Genomic DNA, 24,177 nt, shown 5'->3' with positions numbered 1-24,177 from the left:
GTTTCAAGGAAAACTCTACCCACTGCTCTTAAACCAAAAATCTAAAGGTACAAACAAGAGGGAAACAATTCTTATCTTGTGAAATGCAATTTTAATTACAATTTCCATTTGTGGCCAATGTGTTGGTGATAACTTTCTTGCTGAAAAGGACACCGCTTCTGCTACAAACAGTGTGGAGCCCATTATAGGGCATTGCAAATTAATTTTAAAATGTAAAGTATTTTAGTGTTTAAAATTTAAAATATTTAAGAAAATAAAGTTATTTTATTATAATGAAACCAGGTTAGGAACTGGTTTAAATTGTCTTACGGAAGAATTTCATGCTGCCAGTGTCATAAATGACATTACAATTTTAGCAAGATGATAACAACAATAGAAGACTCAGAAATATTAATTTGAGTGCAAATAAATAAAAGTGTCTTTATTATAAGAGCTTCTCCATGCTCCTGCTATTTGGCTGAATAGAGTAGACACAACTGTCTATTCTAACTTAGCTTTTACCACTCAAGAAAGGGATCTTGGAGTCACTGTGGATAGTTTTCTGAAAACATCTGCTCAATGTGCAGCAGCAGTCAAAAAAGCTAACAGAATGTTGGGAATCATAAGCAAAGGGATAGATAATAAGACAGAAAATATCATAACAGTATGCCCACTTCCTGAATACTGCATGCAGATCTGGTTGGCCCATCTCAAAAAAGATGTATTAGAACTGGAAAAAGTACAGGGAAGGACAACAGAAATGATTAGGGATATGGATATGAGAAGAGATTAAAAAGACTGGGACTTCTCAGCTTGGAAAAGAGACGCCAAAAGGGGATATGATAGAGGTCTATAAAATCATGACTGGTTTGGAGAAAATGAATAAGGAAGTGTTGTTTCCTCCTTCACATAACACAAGAACCAGGAGTCACCCAATGAAATTAATAGGCAGCAGGATTAAAACAAACAAAAAGAAGTATTTCTTCACACAATACACAGTCAGTCTGTGGAACTTTCTGCCAGAGGACGTTGTGAAGGCCAAAACTATAACAGGGATCAAAAAATCATATGATAAGTTCATGGAGGATAGATTCATCAATGGCTATTATCCAGGATGGGCAGGGGTGCAACACCATGAGCGTCTCTAGCCTCTGTTTTGCCAGAAGCTAGGAGCGGATGACATGGGATGAATCACTCGATGATTGACTATTCTGTTCATTTCCTCTAAAGTACCTGGCATTGGCCACTGCTGGAAGACAGGAGACTGGGCTAGATGGATCATTGGGCTGACCCAGTATGGCCGTTCTTATGTTCTTAACTGTATCTAAGGGAAACTGCACAGGCTTTAAAACAAAAATCTGAAAATTCTTTCAAGGATTCCATCAGAGAAAAAAAAATATAGTCACTGTTTTTAAAATGTAACAAAATGTGAAATAACTATCACCTTAATGAGAAAGCAGAACTCCTGGTTTCTGTGCCAGGGGTCAGTGACAAGTACCATAAACAAAGATTTAAAAGAACCATCTCATTATAAATCCATAGTATACTTGAATTTCTTTTTTCCCCCCGATGTAACCCACTCTGGCTGCAAAACCCGAAGGTCTACAGCTCAGATTTTTCAGAATCTTAGGAAGGGAATTTCATTTAAAATACATAACTTCTTTCATTTATATACAATAGACTTTTTCATCTTTTTGCAACTTACATGTGGGTTTTTAAACTTACCGCAAAAAATTTTTCTTTAATTTAATCTTTAAATAAACAATATAGAGCAAGAGCCACAGTTGTATATGTTACATCTTCCATCACACAAATTTTTCTGTAGAAAACTGTGGTAACTTCGTGAAACCTGCTGCTCCACTGGGATCTGTAATTCTGTCAGCACACAGCTACCCATATCTGTATTTGTCATGGTATTCTATATTTCATAAAAGCACCCTCATGCAGAGATGTCGCTTCTGGGCAAAACATTAAAAATGATGGAAGTGTCCCAGTTTAAAATAGAGGAGTCTGAATCAGAATTCCTGACCCAGCTGAGATAAATTCATATATTTGAAAAGTCTTTGTAGTTGTACTTGGGTCTTCCCTACTTAAAAGGGAACAAAGCTATCAGGACAGATACTAAGTCATTCACCATTCTTAGTATTTAACACAAGAACTGAATTGCTTATTATATGCCATGGGAATAAATGAAAGTCATTGTATATATTCCAATCATAACAACATCTTGAGCTCTTTAAAATTTTACATCATCTGTTTCGATGGATTAGGCAACAATTCAGTTATTCATATTGCATTTGCACTTTTGATTTAATAATCTCATTTTTTCCTTTGGCAGATGTACAACAAATGGCAATCGACTGGCTCACTGGAAATTTGTATTTTGTGGATCATGTCAATGACAGAATCTTTGTGTGTAATCACAATGGAACTGTGTGCATTACCCTGATTGATCTTGATCTTCAGAACCCTAAGGCAATAGCTGTTGATCCAACATCAGGGTAAGAGTATTGTTCACATAACAAGTTTGTTAAATTATACAATGCATACATGCATGCAAAAAAGTCTAAAACATTTATGTTTTATTTCAGTGCTTGTGCTTTTCAGGCCACACATTTACCTAATATAAACCTTAAATGACAGATTAATTATTAGCTCATGAAACTTCCTTAAAACTTCCCAATGTGATAAGAATGCTACTTCTCTCTAGGAGAGTAAATAATACACCCATTTCATTCAGGTGTTTTGAGATATAATATTTACAGTTATTTATTGAGCTGTTTATTTTGTTGTAAAAAATAGGTACAACAATAATATATATGTAGGCAAAGTGTACATTGAACAGGCTTGCTTCAGTTGTCCCAAGTAATTGCTGAACCATTTTAATAATAGTATATGTTTTTTGTAACTTTAATATTGCAGGAGAAATGGAAAAATAACTTAGCTCTTCACAAGTTTTCTCCAGTAAATTTTAACCCTTTTTAGAATATAAAGAAAAGGAATGTCACAAACATCTTCCTATATTTTACTCCCTAGTCTGTAGGGGCATTAAGACCTCATCACTAATATGTTTAGGAGCAGATCCAAGCCACCAGACTCTCTTCATGTGCTCCTATTGGGAGTAAGTGAAATATATATATAAACAGTCTGGATTTGCATTTTTGTTGTATAAACACATTTGGAATCATTTGGGGAGGAAAACCTCAGTTAAAATACTGGCCACTAAAAACCCTTTACCTTATAACCACTACAAGCTAGAAAAAGTTTTCAAGCAAAATGATGAAGTAGGATGCATCACTGAGCATGGAAGAACTGTTGTTTAAGATGTAAATTTCAATGAGGTTTTTGGAGTGGCTGTTTTGTCCTCGTTATTGTTTTATTAGTCTGCAGGTAGTTCAGTATGAAATGAATGGTGGAATATGTCCTAAACTGCCATAAGCCTCTGCTCAATAAATAGGAAAATATTTACTGAAGAAACAGCTTGTCATCCATATGTGGACTTTTGTTACTCTTTACTTAAATCCTGATAGAATATTAAGATGCATCATCACAATGGGCTTAATTTTGACAAGAACAGCTTGCATGTAAACTTTGCAAAGGAAGCTGTATAATATAATTCCTGAATATAGCTGTATTTCTATTGGCAACAGATGGTAAACTTGACTCAGTCTGACTGCAGTGATGTTTCAAAAAGACATTAGTGAAAGAAGTTGTATTTAAACCGATTTGTTTAGTAATTCTCATAAGAAAGAACTGGAGGTTTTCAAATGGGCTAACAGCAGCCTTTTCAACTACATTTGCTTACATCTTTTGTGCTGGATTTGCTAGTTGAATTCCAAAATAGTTATTAAATAATCTTGTCTGTCAAAAACATCGGAATTGAATTGAATTATTTTCCTTGAAATAAAGAACACAGATCTTTTTTGGAACAAAACTGTCATACAGGAATATCATATATGTTAACAAATCTCCCTTTGAACATCAATATCTTTCTTTCCTCTACCCTTCCCATTTTTCACTGTCATGATATCAAAGGTCCTCAATTTTGCAAAGAGTTTCAGAGTAGAAAAGCCTCATGGTGTTTGCACTTAGTCTCTGAAGGATTCCTGTGGCTTTGATAGCTGTTTAAATATAATTCTGTCATGTATCATTTATTGGAATAGGGTATTAACTTTTTTATATTTAATGAGTGTTCTGTACACTGAAGTCACGTATATTGTACATGTACGTTGTATGGGTGTTCTATACTTACTTTCAAGAACATTTTTCTCAATTACACACATAAGAGATCGTATTTATTTTGTAGGTTGTCTTATCCATCCCTCTTGCAAGCACAGGAAGTTTCCTTACATTTTAAATCTGACTTCAAACTACAATGAAATATTTTTTTAAGCAACAAAGCTTCTCTCAGTTCCACTGTCAGAACATTCCACTGTCTTTTCCTTTGCTTAAGTCCATCCCATTATTCCTCGAAACAGTTTCACTCCCACTGTTGTGTTTTTTCACCCTCCACACAAACATAGGCCAAAAATGTTTGCAGTGTTCCAAGTGTGGTCCAACTGGTACCATACACAATACAACTTGATTTTGTACAGCATCTTTCATACAGTATCGCATAACCCTTTACTGTATCCCAAAGTGCTTTACTGTATTAAATAATACAATACAGAAGACAGTCTATTAGTCATAACATTTATATATTTCTGGTGCAAAAATAAACAGTGTCTTAACAGTTTTAGATTTTTTAAATAATTATGTGAAGACTTAATCTAATTAATACATTAAAACATTTCTTTTAATGCTATAGGGTCAACTTGTGTCCTCTAATGGAAGAAACCACAGGTGGGAGTCTTAGCAGGGAGGAAAACTCTAAAGTTCCCTTTGCAGACATCTCCCCCAAATGGTTACATGAGCAGTGGGAAAGGGGGTTCTTTTCCTCCCACGGAACGAAGAAGGATTCAGCTTTCCATGGAAGATTCCTTCATGGAATCTTCAGATCCTAGAAGATCCATGCAGAGGCCATAGTCTCCACTGGGGCCATAGTCTCCACTGGCAGAGTGGAATCCCTGGACCCAGGGCTTCCTTTAGTGGCATTCTGAGGTGGAGAGGAGCATCGGAAAAGTTAGTAGAGTCTCAAGCTCTATTCGCTCTCCTGCAGATTCATTATGGGGCATGGGAAGAGATGAAGGGCATCACCCCATTATTGAATAGCATCACTTTCAATACCATGTACAGTAGCGTAATATAGCAGTCTTTTCATTCAGAATACTAATATTGCGAACATTACCTATTTGTGGCATCAGTTAGTTATAACATTTATTTGCTGATGTAAAAATAAAACAGCACACACTGCTAATTAAATTAAAGATCCAGCCTCAGATTTATATTGAAGTAACTTGAAATGCATTGTTATTTGGTGGTCTGTAGTCCTTGTCCGCAAAAGTGCCCCCGCCAACACTCTCATTTCCTGTGAGCAGCTGGATCTGGGCAGCAGCAACAACACGGAGAAAGACGCTGAAGCAAGCAAGTGTTCATGCAGTAGCCTGGTAGTTACTGTGGCCTGGCCATGGGGATGAGGGGCTGGCTGGGGCTGTTGGAGGGGTGAGGACTGGGAGAGCAAGAGAAAGGGAGCTGAGGGGTAAGGCTGGGAAGGGGAGGAGAGGGAAGGGGAAGGGGGAGCAAGGGTAATCCCAAAAAAGACAAAATGCAGATTACCTTAGTGAAATGTTTGGGAACAACTACCCTAGCAGACCCATGCTCCATTGCCAGCTTCTTTATACTCCTGCCAGCCAAGAGGAAAGGCCATGTGAATCTATGATTACATGGGTGCTGTTGCTCTTCTGGTGGTATCTCTGAATGGCCAAGAGGCATGCTTTTCTTTTTTCTCCTGTATTTCAAGCTAATATTTTAAATATATATTTTTAATTACTTCAATATCAAAGTAGTATTTCTATGTCAATGTATCATAATATTGTATTCTTATCTGTCTCATAATGATTTGGTTTTATTTTGTCTTTATTGAAAATTGTATAATAACTCATAAAAGGTACAGATATATGGAAGTGTATTGTAAATTGAGCACCAAGTGATTGAGGCACATACAAGTGTGTGTATTACTGTCTAAAAGCAGCTGATATTTATACACCTGGTACATATAATTACAAAACATATAATTTTATATTCTAATATAAAACCTACACTATTCCCATAAAATATTATGTAGGTGCTCCCATAAGAAATTCTCCAAATTGCAGTGATCTTCAGTGTATTTGCTCTCATAACCTGTTTTCCAGTCATAGCAAATACCTAACTGTTGAATGTATTAATATTAATACTATTAAGTACGGACAGTGTGCTTGGAACTATGCTAGATGCAGAATCCTTGCCCTGGGCAGAGGAACTTATCAATAGCAAAACTCCCATAATGACAGGTTTCAGAGTAACAGCCATGTTAGTCTGTATTCGCAAAAAGAAAAGGAGTACTTGTGGCACCTTAGAGACTAACCAATTTATTTGAGCACGAGCTTTCTTGAGCTATGGCTCACTTCATCGGATGCATACCGTGGAAACTGCAGAAGACATTATATACACACAGAGACCATGAAACAATACCTCCTCCCACCCCACTGTCCTGCTGGTAATAGCTGGTAATAAGCTATTACCAGCAGGACAGTGGGGTGGGAGGAGGTATTGTTTCATGGTCTCTGTGTGTATATAATGTCTTCTGCAGTTTCCACGGTATGCATCCGATGAAGTGAGCCGTAGCTCACGAAAGCTCGTGCTCAAATAAATTGGTTAGTCTCTAAGGTGCCACAAGTACTCCTTTTCTTTTTGCGAAAACTCCCATAGGGGTCTTACTGTCTAGCTTAAACTTTTTTCTTCTTTGCTTTTGTGGGTTTTGTGCTTTGCTTTTGTGAGTTTTAATTGTTGTACTATGTACCAGAAAACCTTGACAGATTCACAGCTATAGGCACAACACGGGCAAAAACTGTCTCATGCTGTCCAGGCCAGGATGTTTCCTTCCTATTTTGGAGAAGACCATCTCTAGGAGTGAGAGAATGGTTGAATCATCTTGTCTGTTAAATTATTTGCTTCGCTGGTGAGATGGTCAACAAGCATACCAGTTGTAGTGGTTTTTATGATATGATCATCTGTGCACTTGGAAGTGGACTGGGACCACCAAACTCATTTCACATATGATGCTGAAAGTGCCAAAGCCTTCATTCACTACCGAGTGATGCAGGAGTTGAGCTTTCGAACTAGAAATGAAAGGCTCTGATATCATGCTACCTGTTGAGCCATCAAATTCCTTCTATTTGGAATTATTGCATTACTTGTGTTAAATGTGTTGATTTTGGTTGGGAGGTAAGCATTTCCACCATGAGAAATGTCTTCCATTATTAGTTTACTCCTGCATGTATCTTCTAGAAATGCAGTGTGAAAAGTGAGTTCTCCAGACAAACAAACAACAGAAGAGGAAATACTAATAAAAAATGAAAACAATTATTTAACCTTGTAGGCTTTGTGCAGGACTGCCCTTTATCTTCTATTTCAATTACTTTCCAAAAGAAGAATACATTTTACAATGTAGCTCTGGGATTTGTGTTATGGGGCACTTACCAAAGGAGAAAATTAAGTATCATATATTATGAGTACTTTTTTGTAAACAATTTAAATTTGTCAGTGATGGATATATTTGGGGGAGAAAAAGAGAACAGTCCTAGTAAAAAAATAAATTAAAGAGCAGGAAAAAAATGGAGAAAAATGTTTTATAATAGTACATTGCCTCTCCAGTTCCATCAGAACGAGAGCATTAGCTGCTTCTGCCACCAGCTCATAGAACTGACAAATAGTACTGAAGGGACCCCTTTCTTTTCTGGGCGAGAAACACAAGCTATACCTGTCACTGTTGTCCCTCATCTTCTCTCTTGCAAACTGGTGTAGATCTGATGCTTTTGTTTCATGTGAAACAAGTATGCATTATGTTTTCATGGTTTAATTTGTAGTCATGGTCCTCTGAATGTACTGCTGCTGTGCACGGGGAGTATTTTTTTTCCAGGAACTCCAGCTAATTCCTCCCTTGTACAAGTAGCATATTCATAAGACCACACCTGTAATTGCCTTGAACATTTAATTTAGTTGAAAGGCAATGCATTTAAAACTGAAAAAAATGTGGCCTCATGGATAGAACACTGGACTGGGACTCAGAAGACATGTGTTGTTTCCAACTCTGCTACTGGTCTGCTATATGACCTTGGGAAAGTCATTTAATCTCTCTGTAATTTGTAACTACTATCTGTAAACTGGAGTTAAGGAAACTCATCAACTTTTGTCAAGTGCTTTGAGATCTATGGATGAAAAGCACTATATAAGAGCTAAAGGAGTACTTGTGGCACCTTAGAGACTAACCAATTTATTTGAGCATAAGCTTTCGTGAGCTACAGCTCACTTCATCGGATGCATACTGTGGAAAGTCATCAGATGAATGCATCCTATGAAATGAGCTGTAGCTCACGAAAGCTTATGCTCAAATAGATTGGTTAGTCTCTAAGGTGCCACAAGTACTCCTTTTCTTTTAGCGAATACAGACTAACACGGCTGTTACTCTGAAACCTATATAAGAGCTAGATAGTATTATTTATTTATTTTATTAAACAATGCATACTGCCACAAGCTATGGAGGGCAAGAGTTTACTTAGTAGGACTTGAAGAAGAATTAGATAATTTATATGGATGATGAGAACATACACAGTTGCATTAACTAGAATAAAAACAGAGGTATATAATCCCTCATACTACAGGGCATAAGCCACCCCCTACTGGGCAGTGGGGAAGGTGAAAGAGGATAGCAGGAGATCATTGTTCTTGGGAGGTATAGTTTTTCCTTGGAGAGAAGATTATACACATCTGTTGTTTGGTGTGGTTTTTTTTTTTCCATTTCAATATACATAATTCTATACACCCACATATAATGTATATATGTGTGTGTTGGTTTACTTATCCATACATAATAGTGTATATAATAACTTTGTCTTTATTATATTTTATATGTTTGAGAGAGAGAATGAATTTTAAGGAGAATTTTGAATGCAGAGGAGGAGGCAGACACTTATCTAGATGCTGCATGATTGACTGGAGAGGTAGGAAGTTGAGCACAATGAAGAAAGCCCCAGAAGAAGAGCGAACCCAAGAGGAGGGAGCCACAGACTATGTCAAAAGTAGCTGGTAGACTGTAGAATGTAGAGATGGAAGGGCCCTTGGAAGGTTGTTTAGTCTATCCCAGTGCTCTGAGGTCAGATTAAATCTAGGTAGAAGGAGGATAAAGAAGAAACCCTTGGAATTGATCTGGAATAGATCATTGATGTCATTCATGACAGTGGAGGGGGCAAAAATGAGATTTGAGTAGATTCCATGAAGACAGTTGGAGGAGAGAGTCACAACATTCATTAGAGAGGACAAGTTCAAAAGTTCACCTGCCTTTCAGGGTTATTTAAACAGTGTTGTTTTTTAGGACCTGTGCCCCTAAATCCAGTAGAGGCTATCACTTTTTATTCTTTTCTCATCTTCCTCTCTTGTTGTCTGCAGCTCCTTTGACAGAGCCACAGGACTTGGGAAAGAGCCCTGAATTGATAAATGAGTAGGTTTTTATTTTCCAACATCCAAGATTTTCTTAATTAAAGACAAAGTTTTATAGTAATTTGTAAATAGCAAAAACATTAGTATTTTAATAAAGCTCTATTATTAAACTGCCCAGTGCTTTTTCTAGCTCTAAAGCAAATTCAAAGGGCTGCCTTTAAGGAACATATATTGTACAATAACTGTAAAAGTTTTGAAGGTGACCTTTAAAGAGGAGAAATGTTTATGCTTTCTTTAAAAAACTTCTTTATGATGTCTAATAAAACACTGGAATTTTTTATTATTATTTTATCTTTGGCATTACAATGCAGCTGTTGCTGCCTTTTTTTGTTTGTTTGAAGACTAAGTAACAACACAGTGAAGCTCAAAGAGCTGAGAAGGGAAGGGATTTTAGTCAGACTATATAAAACTCTTTGATTTTTGTTTGCTTTGATTAACACCTCTTTAAAGCAGACGACTGGTAAACACCTAAATGAACAGACTTCTGTGCAAGATTCAAAACTCTGCCACTTCAACTAGAGGTTGAGAAAGTTCCAGTTTCAGTTTCTATGGTCCTCCAGAGAGTTATCTGCGGGCGGGGGGGAGTTTAGGTTAAAAAAACAGAAAATGTAATCTTACATTCTTCTGTTTATTTTTAATTAAAAAGAAGCCTTTTTGGATGGAAACCCATTTTTATTCCTTTGTATATCTCTTTCAAACTTCCTTAAAGTCCCAGGCTTCAATGAGACTTTGTTCCTTACTGGGCAGTGTGGCAGGTGTAGATCTGCTTTGTCAGAAACCAGACTTGATGACGATGATACTGTTGGTGAATTGTCAGTGAATATCCAAAAGCAGCATGTACTATCATTTTTTCTTCCTATTTTTCCTGAAGCTTCATGACATTGCTTGCATGCAGATGCAAACGCAGAAAATGACAGAGGGACTTCTATTAGTCCTCAGATGAGCTCAAAAAATCCTTTGATTTATAAACATGAAAAGAAGCAAACTGAAACAGATGTGAGATACAATTTAAAGTAACCCATCTAAAAATGTTAGCATGAAAAGCAAATATTCTCAGTCAGCAATGAAATAGTAGGATCCAAAATATCATATACATTATGTAACTGTACATAAATGGAAACCCATTAACAGGACTGTGTTAATGGCTGGATCAAGGTGACTGTTTACCCTACTCAAGGCAGGGCTCAGAGACTGAATTTGGACAAGTCCAATACATGCAGTTGTCAAACAATATTTTATGTGAAGTTGCCTAGTTTCTCTTCTGTTGTGCGTGTCTGTCTGATCAATTACATTGTGTTAAGTGTGAGGTCACTGACCTTAACTTCAAAGCCAGATGTTTACTACGACCTTGTTAACTAAATGCTGTGTCCTTAAATATGGGATCCAAAACAAGTTTTACCCAAAGAGCCGCATAAAATTTGAATAATAAAACATAGGGTGAATGACAAATTAACTTTTCTCCAAGCACTGATCACAAAACTTTGAGGAAATAAAGCAAAATGAACAGTATCAGCATTGCCATTAAACCAGTTTAAACATTTCTCCCCCGCATCCCCAACAGAAGATCCTGTTGAATGTCTGACTTTGTCATTTGTGGAGAGCAGAAGGCAAGTTATACAGTAACTGACATCACATCTCTCATAAAGTGAAGTCAAGTAACTTTTCTCTGTCCCAGCATGTACACACTAGTTATTAATAGATTTTAACCAAACTGTTGCTACCGAAAAACAATTTGACTCACAGATGTCCCTGTTACTGCCACTGGGCCAGGCAGCAAGTTTAGTCCCTGTTTCAATGCAGAAAATGACTCTTCCCCTTTCCTAGGGCTTGTCAGGTAACATGAAGGGCTCGGCAACATCCCAGCAGTTTTATTGTTACAATAGTTTCTTCTTGTAGTTGTGAATTCCTCTGCCTTGGAATGAAAGACCGTTTGTATTTTCTCTGCACTTGTAAACAATGACAAATGTGGTGCATTTGCCATAACCAAAGCCAGCTTCTAATAGGCAAAAATTGCTTTTCCAGGGCAGGGGATCAGGAACACAGCATAATATATTTTGCACTTTGGCCAAATTTTATGAATACTATTACAAATAAAAAATGGGAACATTTGCATAACTAATACATGTATTCTAATACATAACTAATACAGGTAGTTGTTGCTTGAGGTGTTTGAAGGATCATCTATGAGGCTCCCACAAAACAACTGGCTTTTTATATGGTATCTGTAGTGCAGATAATTGTTAACAAAATCACTATCACAACAAATTGAGCTGGTTGGACCAATTTAACTATTTTGGTAGAAAATCACACCCCTAGCCCAAGTAATTAATTGGAACAAACCAAGCCAAACCTTTATCTGTGTTCCTGGGTGTTTGAGAAGGGCTAAGAGGTGTTTGTTGGTCTGAGTCTCTTGAAAGGGCAAGATATTTTTCTATTTGGTATTTGATTGCCTGATGAATTGATTATTTTGATACTGGGGTGGGTGAGAGGTGCTTTTTTTTCATCTGTCATTTTAGATACTACTTAAAATCTATAGTTTAAAAATTAATATCTAAGCCAGAATTTTCAAACCTGGGAGCCTAATGTTAGCTTACTTAGGCCTCTAAATAAAGGGGCCTGATTTTCAAAGGTGCTGAGCATTTGCAGGTCCCGGTGGAATCAGTGGCAGGTGGGGTTGTTTAGCACCTTTGAGGATCAGGTCACTTTTATTTATGTGTATTCCATGTGTGTGTGTCTATCTATATAATGCACACATTTCCTATAAAAAGAACAGGAGTACTTGTGGCACCTTAGAGACTAACCAATCTATTTGAGCATAAGCTTTCGTGGGCTACAGCCCACTTCATGGGATGCATAGAATGGAACATATAGTAAGAAGGTGTGTGTATATATATATACACATACAGAGAAGGTGGAAGTTGCCATACAAACTGTAAGAAGCTAATTAATTATCCATTATTATAATACATCTGATGAAGTGAACTGTAGCTCACGAAAGCTCATGCTCAAATAAATTGGTTAGTCTCTAAGGTGCCACAAGTACTCCTTTTCTTTTTGCGACTACAGACTAACAGGGCTGTTACTCTGAAACCTAATTAATTAAGATGAGCTATTATCAGCAGGAGAAAAAAACTTTTGTAGTGATAATCAAGATGGCCCATTTAGACAGTTGACAAGAAGGTGTGAGGATTCTTAACTTAGGGAAATAGATTCAGTGTGTGTAATGACCCAACAACTCCCAGTCTCTATTCAAACCCAAATTAATGGTATCTAGTTTGCATATTAATTCAAGCTCAGCAGTTTCTCTTCGGAGTCTGTTTTTGAAGCTCTTCTTACTATATGTTCCATTCTATGCATCCGATGAAGTGGGCTGTAGCCCACGAAAGTTTATGCTCTAATACATTTGTTAGTCTCTAAGGTGCCACAAGTACTCCTGTTCTTTTAGCAGATACAGACTAACACGGCTGCTACTCTGAAACCTGACATTTCCTATAGCACAAGCTGCATTAAAATTGTAGAAACCTCAGTATTTCTTTATGTCATAGGCAAAGCCCATGCACAAGATTTCAGCTTAGTGGGTTCCCATGGCATATCTGACACACTGAATAGCTATAGAGCTTTTTACCCATAGTGTAAATTATCGGCGGAGCTGGTAGCATGGCCTATTATTAAGGTTGCTTGATGTTTCCCATTATGAAACCCTCTTTTCAGATGCTTATAACTTTGCCAAATGTTATTTGGACTGAAATTTTCCATACCTGAAGTCTGCCAGATGTCTTTCCATTTTTTTGGTAAGTTTCTGCTAAAACAGCTTGACTGTATGTCACAGTCGGTTTAGCAGGTTCTGAGAAAGAGGCTAGGGAAAAAAATATTACAACTGTTTTTCTGAAGCTCTAATGGCTCCATGCCGTCGAGCAAGGGTTTAATATTTGGGAGGGGTTGTTGCCTTTGTGTTAGGGATCTTTTGGCATCCTAATGAAAATTCACACAAAGACAGGGACATGTTCATTAGAGACTTGTTAGCATTTGGCAGCTAAATTCTCTGAAGATTCCATCTGCAATGAATATATTACAGCCTGAGGATGAAGAGGCTGATTGGGACTTTCCCTACAATTTCCTGGCTGCTTGGAGTTACTGGCACCTGCCTTAGAAACTCAGAGCAGGGAAGAACAGGAGTACTTGTGGCACCTTAGAGACTAACAAATTTATTTGAGCATAAGCTTTTTTAGGCTACAGCCCACTTCATCAGACACATAGAATGGAACATATAGTAAGAAGATATACATACTACAGAGAACATGACAAGGTGGAAGTTGCCATACCAACTCTAAGAGGCTAATTAATTAAGATAAGCTATTATCAGCAAGAGAAAAAAAAACTTTTGTAGTGATCATCAAGATGGCCTATTTCAGACAGTTGACAAGAAGGTGTGAGGATACTTAACATAGGGAAATAGATTCAATTTGTGTAGTGACCCAACCACTCCCAATCTCTATTCAAGTCCAAGTTAATGGTATCTAGTTTGCAAATTAATTCCAGTTCAGCAGTTTCTTGTTGGAGTCTGTTTTTGAAGCTTTTCTGTTCTCTAAGGTGCCACAAGTACTCCTGTTCTTTTTGTGGATACAGACTAACACGGCTGCTACTCTGAAACTTGTCACTGGAGCAGGGAAGCTCTCTCTCTCTCTCTGTTAGTGCTGAGACAAGGAGGAGAAGAATGAGGAGGCAGACTTATTTGAATGCAAAGGCACCCCAGATGAATTTGGTGAGGGGAGGGAGAGGTGGTGGATAAGAGCAGGAGGGGAGAGGGAATTTCAAGAGACAAAGTGTGGTGGGGAGCAGAGAGGGAAAGGGAGGGACATGAATTGGGGCAAATAGGTGCAGAGGAACAGGAGCTGGAGCATGTGGGTAGTAGATAGGAACAGTGGGGAATGGGACAGGAGGCATAGTGCAGAAGTGTCTACAACCAGTGGAGCATACTCCCCTAAGAACCTAGAATTGAACCCAGGAGTCCCGAGTATAAACTTCGCTCTGCTGTCAGCAAATAGCTGTGAAACCCATGCAAAGTGAGTGTTGTCTACCTCTAACTCTACCTCTACTATTACCAGTTACTTTGTTAGTGCAAGTGGTGGAGCTCTATGCTATAGATCGAAGGGTTCAAATCCTGCTGATGCCCAAAGTTGGGGATCAGCATGATTCTACATGATAACATTTCTGGTTTTTTTTTCAGTTTTTCAAATAAGGAAATTACATTTTAGAAAGACCATTAAAAGAACGTTAAGGTTGCAAAGTCAAGCATTTAAAAGTTAGGAAACACCAGTCTTAAGGTTGCCTGTGCAACCTTAATTCAGTCCTCTTCTCATATGCATTTTGATATAGTCTTCAATTACATGATCACATACTACTTTTTCCACTGCATCCCTGCTTCATTCAGTGCACAGGATGGACTGTGCTCTAGGGCTTGTCTATACCACGCAGCTTTTAGCGACAAGGCTGTGTCGACACAGCCTTGTCACTAAAAGTCAGAGTGTGTATGTAAACACTCTTTGTTTGTACTTTGTCAGCACTTTTGCTGACAGAATACTTCCAGCCCCATGAGCGAGCAGCGTTAGCTTTGTCAGCAGGAGATCGCTCCTGCTGACAAAGCCGCGTTCACGCTGCCACTTGCGAAGGCAAAACTTTTGTCTTTCGCAGGGGGGCTTTTTTAAGTACCCATGGAAGACAAAAATTTTGTCAACAACTTTGCGGTGTAGACATACCCCTAGAAATGAATCAGGTTTTTATAGTGAAGTAGACTGTTTTCTGTAGGACTCCCTGCCTCATTTGTTGTATAAGTTGTAAGGTGTGTAGTGAGGGAGTTTGGGGATTGCAGGAAGAGATAAGATTGTCTCTTGGTTAAGGAAGATGCCACACACTGGAGAATTGGATTCTATCACTATGCTTTCCACAGAATTCTGATATGGTGCTAGGCAAGTCATATCAATCAAACTTTTTTTTACAAACCGCCACTAATTGAGCATTCCTCATTTTATGGATGCCCAACCTGAGATACCTGGGGCTAGATTTACAAAAGAGCTGAGCATTCACAGCTGCATTTGAAGTCATTTGGATCTTTGCTTTGAACATATAAAGTGATATAAAAATGGTAAGTACTCTGAAGAAATCAGTCCCCAAGTACATCAAGGTGGGCAGGCACTTTTGACAATTTTGGCCTTAATCTCTCAGTTCCCAATCTGTAAAATGGGAATAATGTTGACATTTACTGTCAGAGGAGTTTAAAGCACTCAGATACTATGGTGAGAGCACCACAGAAATGGCCATTAGTAAATTAATAATATTGCACTCAGTGCAGGGTTTGGATGTGTGCATTTTATAAGGCATGGGGACAGATATTGTATAAAGGGGGTAAAAGGAAATACAACCACGCCCTTTCACTTAATGAGGTAGGGGCCCTTTGCAAAAAAATATCATCATCATGTAATTAAAGACTATATTTTAATCCATACACAAAAGGGTACTTAGTTAAACTTGCAGGAATAACTTTAATTCTGGATTTCTCAATTTTTGAATCTTTGACTTTGCAACCATAACATTCTTTTAATGTAATTTTTTGGCTGTATGGATATCTACAATCTATCCTGAAGGACGATCCCTCACTCTCACAGACTTTGGGAGACAGGCCAGTTCTCGCTTACAGACAGCCCCCCAACCTGAAGCAGATATTCACCAGCAACTACACACCACACAACAAAAACACCAACCCAGGAACCAAACCCTGCAACAAACCTCAGTGCCAACTCTGTCCACATATCTATTCAAGGGACACTATCACAGGACCTAACCACATCAGCCACACCATCAGGGGCTCGTTCACCTGCACATCTACCAATGTGATATATGCCATCATGTGCCAGCAATGCCCCTCTGCCATGTACATTGGCCAAATTGGACAGTCTCTACTTAAAAGAATAAATGGACACAAATTCAAAAACCAGGTGGAGAACACTTCAATCTCTCTGGTCACTCGCTTAAAGACCTAAAAATGGCAATTCTTCAACAAAAAGCCTTCAAAAACAGACTCCAATGTGAAACTGCAGAACTGGAATTAATTTGCAAACTGGACACCATCAAATTAGGCCTGAATAAAGACTGGGAGTGGTTGGGTCATTACAAAACCTAATTTCCCCCATACTAATTTCCCCCTTCTGTTACTCACATCATCTTGTCAACTGTTTGAAATGGGCCACTCTCATTACCACTACAAAAGTGATTTTTCCTCCCTTGGTATCCTACTGTTAATTAAATTGTCTTGTTAGACTGACCTCTCACTTGGTAAGGCAACTCCCATCTTTTCATGTGCTGTGTATTTATACCTCCTACTCTATTTTCCACTCCATGCATCTGATGAAGTGGGTTCTAGTGCATGAAACTAAAATAAATTTGATAGTCTCTAAGGTGCGAAAAGGACTCCTCGTTTTTAATGGATTCTAAGTTATTTAACGGACTATAGAGAACTGTACACATGCTATATTAACTTTTTCTCTAGTTAAGGAAAAAAGTCTCACAAAACATATTTGTTATTTAGAAATATTTATCTTTCATTTCACTGAGCACAATTTTTAGTAATTTCTTTTCCTACTTCTTTTTCTTTCTAAAATATGTCTATGTCAAATGAAATTTGTGTATTAGAAGGTACAGAGAGCAACAGATGCTAAGTGTTCAGAGGGAGAACTCTCCTGTATGCGGGCACCCTCATCTTGCTGCTGTGAGGATGCACTAAATCCACAGTTATTGCGAATCAGTCCTATGCAGTTTCTAACAGTGAATTTGTGATTGACCCTTTTGTAAGGAGAACAGACTGTTTCTTCGTGCAAAAATATTACTTGGTATATTCATCTGGCTAGCCAGTAAAAGCTCACCCACTATACAAATGTTACCTGCAACTTCTGGTTTTGAATCAATTTTATTTAATGACTTCCGATTCACATATCAACTTTTCTTTGGGAGAGAGAGAGAAAAACTGCCACTTAACTCTTTTTAGAATAATACCTTTAACTTGCTAATGTATCAAGATTTGTATTAAAAGTTCCTTATCAAATTGCCCCACTTTAATGTGCTTCTATTATGTTAATGTAATCAGATTTACTGTAGATTTTTTTAAAAGGTGAGAGTGAGGAAAATATGAGGGATACTGCAACAGAAATGAAGAAAGAGCAGCAAAGATACAGAATGGAACTAAAATGAAAAGCAGAAGGGAAAAACACATACAGGCAAGAGTAATTGCACATAGCAACGTAAAAGAATATAGAGAGAACCAAGGAAGGAAATATTTAAGCATAATGTACTCCTGGGCAATTCTGCAGCAAAAATTTAAAAATTATGCACCAAAAATTAAACATTCTGTTTATTTTTATTTTAAAAATTCTGAAAATTTTATTTATCAAATATTTCAATTTTGGTAATTTATTTCAAAATACCTGTCAACAGTACATCTGCAACAATACAGACAACATAAAAGATTCAGGAAATTAACAAATGGATTCCTTACTAGGCATATTAATACATAACTTTTGAATAATGATTCATTTAAACTACAATACAGAAATGTATTTCCCGCACCCCTCAGAAGCAGTGCAAAGGCTTGGGGGAGTCATTGGTAATGGAGGAGCTAAGGGAGAGGGAATTAATCCTGGGAAGGAGCCTGGGAGTGAACCTGGAGGATTGTTGGGTGTGGGTGGGAGAAGTACGGAAAAGTTGTTTTATTTTGGGAGAGTGGGGGGGAATTGTTAGCCCATGCAGACACCAGGCTGACCCCTAGCGTCTCCCATTCAGTCAGGCACATCTGCCCAGTCCCCATGTGTCCCTCCCCTGTCCCATGCACCCCTCCCCTCCCGTCTCTGTGTCCCTGCACTCCTATCCCCCATTCCCATGCACCTCCTCCCGCATCTGATGTGGCTCTACACCTGTCCCCCCATCCTCATGTGTCCCTGCACCCGCACTCAGCCGCCACCCATCCCCATGTGGCTCTGCACCCCCTGCCTCCCCTTCTCATGTGTCTCTGCACTCCCACTCACCCCTCCCCCATCCCCCCCTCTCCATGTGGCCCTGTACCCCTACCCCAGTGTCCCTGCACCCCTACTCCCATTCAACCTCTGCCCCAATCTGTCCCCTCCCTAGCCCTCGTGAACCCCATCTATGTGCCCCCCAGCAGTCCCATGTGCCCTGCTCTGTCCGTCCCACCATATCCCATCCCACCTGACCTGGCCCTGCAGGCACGTCACTGTGAGAAAAGCAGCTTCTACTCTCTCGCTATCGGCTGCTGGCTGCTACAGTGAGCCATCTGCCCTCTATTCTGGTGCCACAGTAACCCCTGGTGGGGAAAAGGCATAACTGTAGCACCTCTCCAGCAGAATGTATTTTCTGTGGAGAAAAAAAAAATCTGCAGGGGACATAATTCTTCATGTGTGCAGTGGTGCAGAATTCCCCCCTAACCCCCCCCTCCCGGGGGTAATCATGAAAGATTAAAGAGAAAACCATTTCAATAATGAAAGTGACAGAAAAAAAGAGTAAAAACATGTATTTATGTACCAGTATTCCTATGTGTAGATTAATAGAGGAGAGGGTATCAGGTAACAATTCAAGATGCCGATCAATATCTTGGTATAGCTGAGCACCCTTAGCCCATTTCAAACTGATTGAGCACTGAGGGTATTCAGTGGCTTGCAGAGTCAGTCCTTGGCTGTAGATTTTTGAGCGGGGACTGTTCATTTATTAAAATAAATATAATGCAATAAGACATCCTGACTCTCTTGGTTAAAATCCAGAAATATTATTTTAAAATATTTTCACTATACTGAAGTGTTTTTATTTAATGATTTAAAATATTCTTCATTTATTAGTAAAATAAATCTCCAGTAGAAAAAAAGCTTTTCTAATAATAGAATATCTCGGTGATTTCAATAAAATGTTTTAATTTGAATTAAAGGAGAAAGAAAGCTTTCTTCTCGGTGGAATTTGATAGCTGATATACAAACATATATAGAATACTAATTTCTTTAGTAGCTGTACAATATGTTAACAGGCACAATACAAAAACTTAGTGTAGGGAAAAAAATCCTCTCACGATGAACATCCATATGTGAGTGGCAGAAACGAGTAAGAGTAGTGGTATCTTTTATCTGAAACACTCCTCAGGGCCATAGTAAACTTTTCTATTTAATCTACTGCCTGGCAGTTATGAGTGATATTAGTCAACTACAAATTGATAATAGTTTTCAGAAAAATTAGCTTGAGAAACATTTTCCAGTTAGTCTATAGTTATTTAATCGACTCTATGCTCATTTGTCCATGCAAGTTGTAAAATCCTACAATAAAGATCTAATTATAATTAACATAGCTGACCAGTTAAAAGACATAAACAGTAGTATGTCCATCAATTTGTACTATTTGCTGAAATTCAAGTTATGCCAGATGGTGCATATTAATGCCTGTTGTGGCTCTTGGTGCTTTTAATGCTTTCTTTGCTCGACGGTGCGTTTAGTTGCTGTGACATCATAGTTCCGAAATACTTTTTTTGCCGTTGTTGGTCTGTAAAAGAGCTAGTCATGTATATCACCTGGAGAATGGCAGGTTTAACAGATGTAGTCAGCAGCTGATAATGGATATTAAATGCTATTATTCTAATTTACCATTTTGCCTGTATTCTTAGGATAGCAATAAAATGCTGTTGTAATAGACCACATTCTCCCTACAGACACTCCCTCCACCTGTCATCCCTTATAATGTGCCAGATTTAAATTTTTTCTTTGTTTCCTTCCATCTTGTCAAACCTTTTTACAGTCATTAACTTCATTAAAAGGTAACCAAGAAAACACAGATTTCAGTGTTGATTTAGACCCCAGGCAAACTCATATTCATCATTAGGATTGAACTGGGTGTAAATCAGCATTGAAATTGGCACTCTGGATTTTCCATACCTCCTTATAATGTACGCATATAGAAAATCTATAATAAAGTCCACATGACATATTTTAGGAACAGCAGAGGAAATAGGTGTTTTAGTCTAGTGTTTTGCAACAACTGGTCTGTGGACTGGTGCCAGTCCCTGAGATCTCCCTGACACAGTTCAGAAAGGCAGCACGCTGGTCCCTGGCATCACAAAGGTTGAGGAACACTGCAAAAGTTCAGTCCACTGTGTGAAAAAGTCAATGGTGGCCAAAAAACAGTTTGCAAGCCTAACATTGCCTATGAAGCTTTATAATGTAGTCCCCAAAAATCTGCCGTGATCAGGTTGAAGCATCATACGTGTGACCTTTGTAAGCCCAAGCAGCCACACTTGCTAAGCATGATGGGCAGCTGCCCTCTGCTCCATTTTATGGAAATCAGGTTTGGCCTTTGGCCTCCTAGCTACTGCATCCTTCAGATAGACAAAGTTTAAGTGCCCCTGGCAAAAGTAATTGCAAGCTGAATTGGGGTTACTGTAAATTGCACAACCTCTTTTTCTATATTTTATTCCTTTATGGAAAAATAAAATATTTATAAATACTCTGACCATTCTTTTTCTCTTGCCTTCCCCATTTTTGCCTGTCCTGCTTAAACAACAACTGATTATAGTTTCAGTGCTCAAGTACAAAATGTATCCTACAAACAAAAAGCAAAAGTTTTTTCCTCTGTAAAATCATACTATTTTTTTTCCATTCTGCCATTAGCTAGAAACCTGAGAAAAGAGATGAGCCTTGCTTAAAAAGTAAAAAACTGTGACAGAGTCAGACTAGACGGATATAAGAGAGAGGTGGAAGGCAGGTATATCAGCCTCAGGATGAGCACGTCCCTGTTCCCTGGATAGCCAAACAAAGGCTACTCCAGGCCAATCAAGACACCTGACACCAATTAACCAATTAAGGTCATTAGGCTAATGGAGACAGGTGGAACCAATCAAGGTCTCACTCAGACTGCTTAAAAACTCTCCTTTCCAGTTCCCTCGAGAGAGCCCGGGTGAAAGGAGCTGGAAGGGGAAAGCATTGCTGTATCCTGAGGTAAGGATGAAGCTAGGAAGAGGGGACCACAGGGGAGGTGGCCCAGGGAATCAAAGCAGCATTTAGCGGTGGAGGGAAATCCACCAAAAGCTGGTATCCTTGGGGTCCTTGGGCTGGAACCTGGAGTAGAGGGTGGGCCCGTGTCTCCCCCACCCTCCAATACTCTACAGAGATCCCCTTGAGAGGGGAAGCAAGACTCAGTCCATTCAGAAGGGTGAACTGTGCCTACTGAGCTCTACGGAGCAACAAAGACTGTGGGATATTTCCTCTTTCCGTCTCCCACACTGGCCTGTGATGAAAGTAACTCAATAGGCTGTGACTCTGGCCACTACACTGTGAAAGGAAGATCACACTGGGGCCTTAGTGAGATTCTAAGGCCCTTGGATCCTCCAGGAAGCATGGGACCCACAATTACAGGCTTGGAACTTTGTCACACAAATTCTGTTAGTTGAGTAGGTGAAGCAAAATCTCCACCAAAAACACTCTGCTACCAAATTCCAAATCCTAAAATCTAGGAGCAGTTAGCTGGAGCATCCTAACTATTCTCTATTGTTCATGGTAACATAAAGGGTGAGGCATGGCTTGCCAGACAGAAATATAGAGCTACTGGATCAAAGCCAACTCCTTGCACATGGAAACGATAGGAGCCTCTGCAGTTGTTTAAAATCTGTTCCTTGCGGATAATATCACCATGCAGAATATTACGTATATTCAAGGAGAAAAAAAAGTTAATGAGCCTGATGGTAGATAATTGAAAGACAGAAAAATTAGAACTATATTTATAGGATTATTTGTTGTCTAGAGTTCTTAGTGAATACTGGTAAACATTTTTTAAAAATCAATTACATAATTAATGTTCTTAGCTTAGAATAATAAACCAAGGCTAGAAAAACAAAGGACAAATTCTGACTTATATCTTATAAAACCATTGGATTTAGTGTTAGCCTATTGTGCTCCCCCGCAAATGATTTAGATAATGGCATAGAGAGTAGACTTATACAGTTTGTGGATGATACCAAGCTGGGAGAGGTTGCAAATACTCTGAAAGATAGGATTAAAATTCAAAATGATCTAGACAAGCACAAAATAATCCATTTAGGAAGGAACAATCAATTGCACACATACAAAATGAGAAAAGACAGCCTAGAAAGGAGTACTGCAAAAAGGGCTCTAGAGGTCATAGTGGATCACAAGTTAAATATAAGTCAACAATGTAATACTGTTGCAAAAAAAGCGAACATCATTCTGGAATGTATTAGCAGGAGTATTGTAAGCAAGTCACGAGAAGTAATTATTCCACTCTACTTCATGATAATAAGGCCTCAGAGGGAGTACTGTGTCCAGTTCTGGGCACAACATTTCTGGAAAGATGTGGACAAATTGGAGAAAGTCCAGAGAGGAGCAACAAAAATTATTAAAGATCTAGAAAACATGACCTATGAGGAAAGATTGAAAAAAATGGGTTTGTTTACTCTGGAGAAGAGAAGACTGAGGGGGGTCATGATAACAAGTTTTCAAGTACATAAAAGGTTGTTACAAGGAAGAGGGTAAAAAAATGTTCTCATTAACCTCTGAGGCTGAACAAGAAGCTATGGGCTTAAAATGCAGCAAGGGAGGTTGAGGTTGGACATTAGGAAAAAATTCCTAACTCTCCAGGTAGCTAAACACTGGAATAAATTGCCTAGGGAGGTTGTGGAATCTCTTTCATTGGAGGTTTTTAAGAGCAGGTTAGACAAACACTTGTCAGGAATGGTCTAGTTATTACTTAGTGCTGCCTTGAGTGCAGAAGACTGGACAGATGACCTATTGAGGTCACTTCCAGTCCTAAACTTCTATAATTGTATGCTTTTCATAAACTCTGGAAGTTCACCCAAATTAAATAAATACATATGTGTGTGTGCACGCATCTCAAATATGGTCTTGGAGAACATTTACTTCTACAGTCACAAGTACTTGAAGCCACAAGGAAGTATTAATTATACCTCTAATAAATAATCATAGGCAGGAAGGACAGGGCAAATTGTTGTTTTTTTTTTGAAGACACTTTAACCTTTACATAAATATAATAATTTGAGAAGCATGCTTTTTTATGCAAGTAAAAAACACAGTGTGGCTAACAGAGTTTACAAAATCATTTCAAGCAATTAAACTATGTTCACTCGTCCTATTATTGACTACCTTTATTTGTTTTCACTGATACTTAGAAAATTTTTCGTAGGGTTTTTTTGTTTCTTTTTAATTAAAATCTGATTTTTTCCCCTGCTCTCCCCACTCTGTATACTAGTTTAATCTCATTACCATCTTGTCAGGGCAATAGTTGGCTTTACTGAAACCTAAGATTCTATGTTCATAGACTGTGTCAGTTTCTTGGGTTCCCTGTTGTTGATGGGGCTTCTCTCTTCACCCTATGCTGGATGAAGTCTGCATCTGTCATTACTAAGATGCTGGCTGGTGGTTAATGATGGGTACTTTATTCAGTGTCATGTTATCTCTCAGCAGAAATGCTTGGGGAGAAAACAGGCTGTAATAA

General features: G+C 38.4%; 1 protein-coding gene across 1 annotated transcript in view; it reads left to right on the top strand.

Annotated features, from left to right (window-relative positions):
* LRP1B (LDL receptor related protein 1B) overlaps positions 1-24,177 on the top strand; it is a gene marked incomplete at its 5' end in the record, with an annotated part of 885,246 nt that overhangs the window by 199,765 nt on the left and 661,304 nt on the right. Inside the window, one exon of the mRNA XM_084642729.1 lies at positions 2,318-2,480. Coding sequence (XP_084498855.1) covers positions 2,318-2,480 — 163 coding nt within the window. The remainder of the gene's footprint in view (positions 1-2,317; positions 2,481-24,177) is intronic.

This window comes from Lepidochelys olivacea (assembly GCF_965140295.1).
Source record: "Lepidochelys olivacea isolate rLepOli2 genome assembly, chromosome: 11".
NCBI classification, from domain to species: domain Eukaryota; kingdom Metazoa; phylum Chordata; order Testudines; family Cheloniidae; genus Lepidochelys; species Lepidochelys olivacea.
This window is presented reverse-complemented; position numbering and strand designations above follow the sequence as displayed.